Source organism: Notothenia coriiceps, unplaced genomic scaffold (assembly GCF_000735185.1).
Source record: "Notothenia coriiceps isolate Sejong01 unplaced genomic scaffold, NC01 NC01_scaffold00030400, whole genome shotgun sequence".
Taxonomy (NCBI): Eukaryota; Metazoa; Chordata; class Actinopteri; order Perciformes; family Nototheniidae; genus Notothenia; species Notothenia coriiceps.
Window position 1 is genome coordinate 37097 of NW_011363101.1, and position 7799 is coordinate 44895.

The 7799-nt window shown below is 43.1% G+C and overlaps 1 protein-coding gene across 1 annotated transcript in view; it reads left to right on the forward strand.

Annotated features, from left to right (window-relative positions):
- The window catches only part of LOC104959527 (ephrin-B3-like), a gene marked incomplete at its 3' end in the record, with an annotated part of 33733 nt that extends 30513 nt beyond the window's left edge, over positions 1 to 3220 (forward strand). The window contains exon 2 of the mRNA XM_010787425.1: positions 2931 to 3220. Coding sequence (XP_010785727.1) covers positions 2931 to 3220 — 290 coding nt within the window. The remainder of the gene's footprint in view (positions 1 to 2930) is intronic.
- Between the last annotated feature and the right edge of the window lie 4579 nt (positions 3221 to 7799).

Here is a 7799-nt window from a genome sequence, read left to right on the forward strand (position 1 = left end):
GAGTGTGTGTGTGTGTGTGTGTGTGTGTGTGTGTGTGTGTGTGTGTGTGTGTGTGTGTGTGTGTGTGTTGAATAGATTTGTTCTGTTTAGGCTTTGCCACAGACGCCTCAGGAACCCCCACCATGTTTACAGTTCATACTCTATAAATGGTGTGGGTGCGTGTGCTCGCCTGTCTGAAGCCCACAGGAAGGTGGAAGATGTCTGTGTGTACGTGTTGAGTGAAGCTGAGTGCCTGGCTCTCCAGTCTAAGTATCGCCTGATAACCCCGAGTGACCTGGGTAATGAGAAGTGGAACAGTGGCTTCCCAGCAGGCCTCTGGGCCCGCCTCAGCTAAAGCTTTCTGAAGTTGCCCTTCGGTGTTCCCCGCCAGCCAAACACACCAACTGATAAATCTTACATCTCCATTTACAGCAGCTTTAAGGCTGTTAGCTCGCAGCGCTAACAGGTAGCCCGCATGGAACGGGGGGGAGGATGTGGTCGGGGAGATGCAGGTACAACAAAGGAAACTCATTACATCTCTAAAGCTCTAGTAAATCATCCTGTATAACCTGATACTCTCCTTTATGACATGATGTTGTTTTTGCGAAACAATTTTAGCAATGTTACACATTAAATCATTTTACTGCTCATGGCTACAATGCCTGGGAAATATATCTTGTGGCTCTGGAGGGAGATTTCTAAAGACTTTAGATAATAACCCTGCTGATGTCAGAGTGATGTCATCAGCTATATCAGTTTGGACTCGGAGACCTCAATGTTTTTAATGGAAAGCCTGTGTTTAAACTGGGGGTTTAACATATGTGGGTGCTTAGCAGGCAGTGACAAAAATGCTTTAAAGTTGAATTATGGGAAATGTAGGATCCAGTGTTTGTGGAGCTTGATTCCCCCACGGAAAGTCGAGATATTGAGACATCTTTAGCTATAAATCGGACCTCTCGCAGGTCCTTAAACTTTATGGAAGGGTAATATGTCATTTTTCGAAGGCCCTATTATTTTATTTGCAAGTATAACCAACTTGAAGCAAAGAAAATTATTTTCCCACATGCAAATCTAGTGAGGCGCCTTTCCCCAATAGATAATACTGGAAGTTGTTAATTGGCATGGATTTAAGGGAAAACGGGAAAGAAAAGTGTCAGAGATTTTGCCTGGTTGGACAAATGAAAGGGTAATTTGTTACTAATGTGACATTAGTAGGATTTATCCAGTCTTTTTAACAGCACAGTTCCCAACACAATTGTCGGTTTGTTCATGCTTTGTGATCCCGTGTTGTTTATTATTTAATGGTCAAAGTCTGACAGCAGAACAGAGAGCATAATTAAGCAGGTTTGAGAGCTGTGACTCCCAAGTGTGGATTTGTTGGAAACAGAGGCGGCGTCTGAGTCACTGAGGTAACTGAAAACGGGCTTCTTAACATTACAGGCATTGGCTTCCTCCCACTTGAACATCAAAGTGTCTCTTAACATTCTGTGAGGAACGCTAACAGTCGAGAAAATCCGGCAAATCTCCTCCTCCTTTTATCTCTTACTACTATAAACACTTGGCCTAATTCCTTCTGCCAGTTGTGACATTTGTTTTAACCTGAGATAAAGTCGCTGTGGCTCTACATAGATTGCTTTCTGATTTCCTACTTCTAGCCGTGCACACTAGCATGTAGCGTTAAAGTCATCACAGGCCTCAGGAGTTAAGTCGGTAACTCATAGTATTTGCCCTTTTCAGCAAGAGATGGCCCTGTGCTGCGAGGGAATGACAGAGTTTGAGTCATCTGTTGAGTTGATGCCCCCGCTGACTGCTGTGTTTCATGTCCTCTGCTCTGGAGGGAACTCTGAACGCTGTGTTGCCACAGAGCGCCCACAAGCCCTCTATACTGCAAAAAAACACTTTTCATGTCGACTCCTCACAGGATTTTCCCCAATTTGAGCTTTTTCAGAACGTATTCAATTTGTCATGTGAAATATTTCCTCAAAACCTGCTGTAGTGTTCACTCCAGGAATGCCATTCAGAAACATTAGGATCATGTAACGTCAAATATCTTCACTAAAAGCCAAGGTAACATTCTAAAATGTTAATAATAAACCATATTTTTGTTGAGTTTATCACTTCCAGCTGCAGTTTCCCATGGATACCAGGTGTCAAACCCATCAGTAAACAACAAGACTTCATATCAGATTTGGATGGCAGACATCAAAACAGCTAATAAGCAAACTAATTACCTGAGATCTGGCATTCGTTCTGCTGATCTGTGGCGATAGTCGTCTGCCTGTTTCTTCTTTGATGGACATGCTTCAGTTCTCACCTCCAAATATGAGCGCTGATAAAAACAAAATGAGTTTCTGTTGCGTCTGTATCCAAGTTTACTCTGCAAGTCTTTTTGTTTACCAGACTTCACATTTGCTTGCAGTATTTACTTTCCTATGTATCCTCGAATAAACTCCAGGCTTTTATGTCTTGACAATAAAGCTCCTGTTCCTCCACAGCGATTGGCTGAAATTGGCTTTGGCATTTCAATTCAGAGAGTGATCTTGTACGCTTTGAGACTAAACATTTCCATAACTGAGGTTGATTTGGTGGGGTAGTGGAAAATGAATGCTTTTCTAATATATTAAATGTATTTGACTTTAATTTGGGCTTTTTTCCCCCCAATGTGGATCATCGTCCTACTTCTTCTTTTCTCCACCACTTCATGGGTTCAGCAGGGGATTTCGTGAGATTGTGTAGTGTATTTGTTCTTCTATGCAACAGCACCTGTTCCCAGTGAAGAATAAAAAAGAAGTAGGGGGAAATAGGCGAGTTAAAGGATCCATCTGTTGCTCATTCAGCAGCAGGCACAGGTGGCTCAGAACTGGTTTATTTTAGCAGGAAACAAAAGACTGATTAATGACTCGACGCCTTCCTTTTCTTTTCTAATTCCTCGCTCCTTCTGTCCCTTCCAGGTTCAAAGACGACAAGGGCTACGTTCTGTACCCTCAGATCGGGGACCGGCTGGACCTCATCTGCCCCCCGCTGGACACCGGCAGGTCCACGCCCGAGTACGAGTTTTACAAGCTCTACCTGGTGTCGTCACGGGAACAGGCGGACCGCTGTGAGGTGAGCGGAGCCCCCAACATTGTGCTGACCTGCGACGAGCCCACCCGCGAACGCCGCTTCACCATCAAGTTCCAGGAGTTCTCGCCCAACCTGTGGGGGCACGAGTTCAAGAGCATGCAGGACTACTTCATCATCGGTGAGTGGAGGGAGCTACGGTTGAGATTAGGGGATGGAAAGCGTGTGTTTATGGGTGTGTGTTGAGCTTTATTGCAGTGTGTTGGATGGGTTGTTATGATTGCATGGCTGATTTCTGATTGTGTCTGAATGTGTTTGTTTATTTCAGTGATGATGGCGATGATTGGGCGGGAGTGTTTAGAGTAATTAGGGTTGAGAATTACATGTGATTCCGTTGGTCCATGGGTGGATACAGTACACTGCAAAAAATGACCATACGAGCCTTGCCTTAAGTAAAAATATATTCTTGTTCTTTATGAGGAACCCCATTCGCACTAGCATGAGCATTAGCTATTCTTTCAAGGGTCCGCACAAACACAGTCAAACATACAAAAAAAAAAACACATAATTTCATACAATTCTGTATGAAGTGAAAACTAAAACTATCATCCTATTAAAACCATCATTAAACCAAACATATATAATACAATTAGTTAAATATACTACTGTTATATACCAGCCACAGTTAAATTATACTACATAATACATAACGTTTTTTTAAGCTCATTTTTAAATGTATTTGGGAATTTTCCTGAAAAACATGGACCGGCATTGAATTCCAGCTGACCATGGCTCTGTATAGGGCTGTTTTCTGTTTCACATTGTATTTAGTTTGAATGTATTTCTTCCAAATTAGATTTTCTGACGGGGGCACAATAAATGCAGGACGAAAAAGACAAAGACAGTATGAAGTAATTGCGCATACACCTAAGAAAACAATGCAATACAGTTATTGGTATTTGTTTCGATACACATTATTATATGCTTACCTTTGTGTGCTGTTTGGGTCTTTGGGACCCGTTTTTAGTGTTTACTAAAAGAAAATGTATGCAATTAAATTATTTTAACGTGCTTTATTTGGGGGTGGAGCTAACCTTCTCTAGGGGGGTCCAGGTGCATATACCCCGGGATGATTTTTTTTAAATGTTGAAGGGAAATGCATCAATCTGGTGCACTTTGAGCACAAAATTAAGCTCTCAACACTCAGATGAAAGGGAGCTGTATACTTTTCAATAATCAAAAAATCTTTAGAATATGATCACAACCAATAACAAATCATTTAAACTAGTTTATTCTCATCTTACCTAGTTAGCATTCTTTCTTTCTATTTATGCATATTTTACTAATCACTCCCCTTTCAAAATGTTTTTTTTTTTTACTGTCCTATAGTACATATTGGAATGATTTATTTATTTTTTACAACACACTAAATAGATAAAGGTGTGCTCTCGCTCTCGCTCTCTCTCTCTCTCTCTGTCTCACTTGCTCACAGAGGCTGTGTGCTCCTCCGTGGCGATGACGGCTTGCGTTAAAAAAAACTAAAACATATTTGTAAAGTGGGGGCTATTGAGGGCTTGCGAGATACCGGTAGCTCGTAATCGACGTGTCCCCCTGAGACCCCTGCTCTAATGGGTCCGACTAGAATGACAAATATCGTTACTTCCGCCTATTCCGTCAGCCAAGAAATTGTTTAATCATAAAAAAAATGTTTTTCCTTTTTAGGGGGGCCACAGGGTGGTCCAAAGTCAGTGTTAGGGGAGCACGCCCCCCCCCCTAGAACCGCCCCTGCCTTGTTGTAACTGAGAGTTATTTGACTAGCTTTATTTCCCCTGGTTCCCATTTCTTGAAATAAACACTAATCAGGTCTCTTTTTAAAGCAAATTAAACACCAATTACATTCTTGTCCTTTCTTGCAGTGTGTCTCTGTCCTATGCGACTTGTGTGGCCTTTTGTGTTCAGTGAAGTATGGTAACGTTTGGGTTTAATGGTTGTTTCTAAGTGTTTGGGTGTGTGTGTGTGTTTCACTGCGATGTCTTTGTCCTGCTCTGCTGCTGTTCTGGCCTGGGGCCTGTTTATTGTTACTGCCAGGCTCGCAGTGACCGCAAACGGCAAAGCACAGTTTGTTTTGGTTTATCCGGAGAGTTTGTTTGGAGTTAGGCTGTGGGAAGACCTGATGAGGTCATCAAGGCGAGCCAGGCCAATCGTTTGTATCGGACGCTGCAATCTGTGAGTAAAGGTTGAGTCAACTGAAACCTGTGGGTTGTTTTCAAATACAGGCCAAGAGCATTTAGCGTTCACAACTGAAGCGATGCACGCAAACACACTCAAAATGATGTATACACACACTCGCACACTCACAAGTTTCCAGTACAAACACTGTAAAAACACCCCAGGAGTGAGAGAGTGAGGAGTATAGACAAAGAGAGAGAGAGAGAGACCTGGATTCCCTTAGCTCTCCTCCCACGCACCTGCAAGCTTTATTCACTCAGGTGTGCAAATGCTCTTTCAATGCTTTTCATCTTTGGGTGGAAGAAAAAACGATGGAGCGAGTAAAGCCAGGAGGAGCAGGAAGCTGGGACAGAGATGGAGGAACGGACCGAGACGGAAAGAGACAAAGAGAATATCAGATCTCTGGAAACTCTGTGAAGTCCCTCATGCCTCTTTGTGTTCTATATTTGTTTGCCGGTTTCAGGTACGCTCGTTTTTTTGCGCTATCAGTCCTTACACCCGGTGTGTTTGTGAGGAGAGGTGAGGCACTGGGCATATTTCTCCTGCACCCTGCATCATTATCAACAACAAGTATTTCACCTAGATTAGATATGAGCAGGTGAGTGTGTGTGTGTGTGTGTGTGTGTGTGTGTGTGTGTGTGTGTGTGTGTGTGTGTGTGTGTGTGTGTGTGTGTGTGTGTGTGTGTGTGTGTGTGTGTGTGTGTGTATCTATCTTGCCGCATGTGTGCCCAGGAACCCATTGATACAGGAATTTTGGCACGATAAGTAGGGGAGAAAATGAATGCAATCTGATACCTGCTGATACCTGCTTCGATGACTGACAGATGTTGAACAGCAGAATCAAAAATATGACTGCGAGACATTTACGGGACACTATCAACACAGGATCTGTTGTTTGAAGGGACTTTCCCTAGTTTGTATTTTCCTTTAGTATTTCATCCGATATTCAAATCGACGAGGGTTCATATTTCTCATACGTTATGTGTCGAAAAAACAAGTCGACTGCTTATGGTGCACAAAGCCAGCACCCCCTGGAAAACTTCCATCAATAAACACGTTTGGGCTTTTTTACATCTGTCTTAAACTTGAGTTTTATTGCGTTGCAGTAAAGTGGAAAACAGTCATAAAACCCTTTTGCGGGCTCGCTAATATGCAAGCAGAGGGCCAAATGTGGACCACAGTCCCTATTTTACCCACCTCTCTTCCGTACTCCTGGCAACTGGAGTGTCCAGAGATAGAAACACCTTTATCTCCACACACAGAGCAGACTGATCGATTGACAGCTCCAGCCCGATCGATGACGGCTGCAACACAAGGTCACACACACACACACACACACACAAGTCACATGGTGAGAGTTTGACAGGTGAGGAGACAGGGGAGTAGCCGATCATAGAGAGCGCTGGCTACTGATAACTTATTGATAACGTCGCAGATCATGTGCTCCTAATGAAGAACTCACTAGAGCTTCTGTCTACTTAATGAGGCTGATGGATAATTAAAAACTGTTAATCCTACTGCTCATTCAGAGCCACGTATCTGCAGTATAGCATGGTGCGCTAGCTGCTAATGAATACACTATGGACTGGTCTCTGAATTCAGTTACAGTAAATGTATATGTGTGCGTGTAAGGGCACCAATGTATGCGCAAGCCTCAGGGAAATTGCATTTTAATCAACCAATAGCATGACGTGATTTAATTTGCTCACTGCAGGCACACACGGAAAGAGTGTGTGGATGTTGGAGCAGCAGCAGGAGGAAGCAGGGCAGTGGAGGTTAATTTCAAAGTTAAACCCATTACAGATTACCAGTAACTTGCTTAAAGCCCACTGGGTAATCGCTTTCCTTTGACACTGCGATGCACAGTGAATGATATTAAAATCCCACATCATAATTTGTGTTGACAGAAACAACAAGTGGTATCATTGATCACATATAGAGGAAATCGTTTGTGGCTAGAGGAAATCTAGCGAGCAATATGGAAGAAATCCAAAGTTTCCCCTTTGTTTTTGCGGTCACTAATGGACCACAGATGCCACTGTTTTGTAATCAGATTACTCGAATCCCATTAAATGTAATTCTTTACTTATGTATCCTGTGGAGAGGGCGAAAGAGTGGGAAAATCGATTAGTCATACCCACTGATTGATGTTTTCATTCATAACGCGAGGTCATAGTTTACGTAAACCCATTTCTCGGTGACACTCTCCCCCTCTCTCCCTCTCTCGCTGTTTTGTCTATCTCTCCCTATGTCTCTCCACCCTTTTTAGTTCCTCCTCCTCCTTTTTTTCCTGATACAAATCCTACCACAGACACACACAGACATGCTCAGTACATCCACCCAAACCGCAGATCAAGCCTTTCACTGCTTTTAATGAATCCTTTGAAAGCAGGCGCCAGGGCCCTTCGAAACACACACTCCTTGTATGAATGCAGCAGCAGCAGCACACACACACACACACACACACACACACACACACACACACACACACACACGCACACACACACACACACACACACACACACACAAAC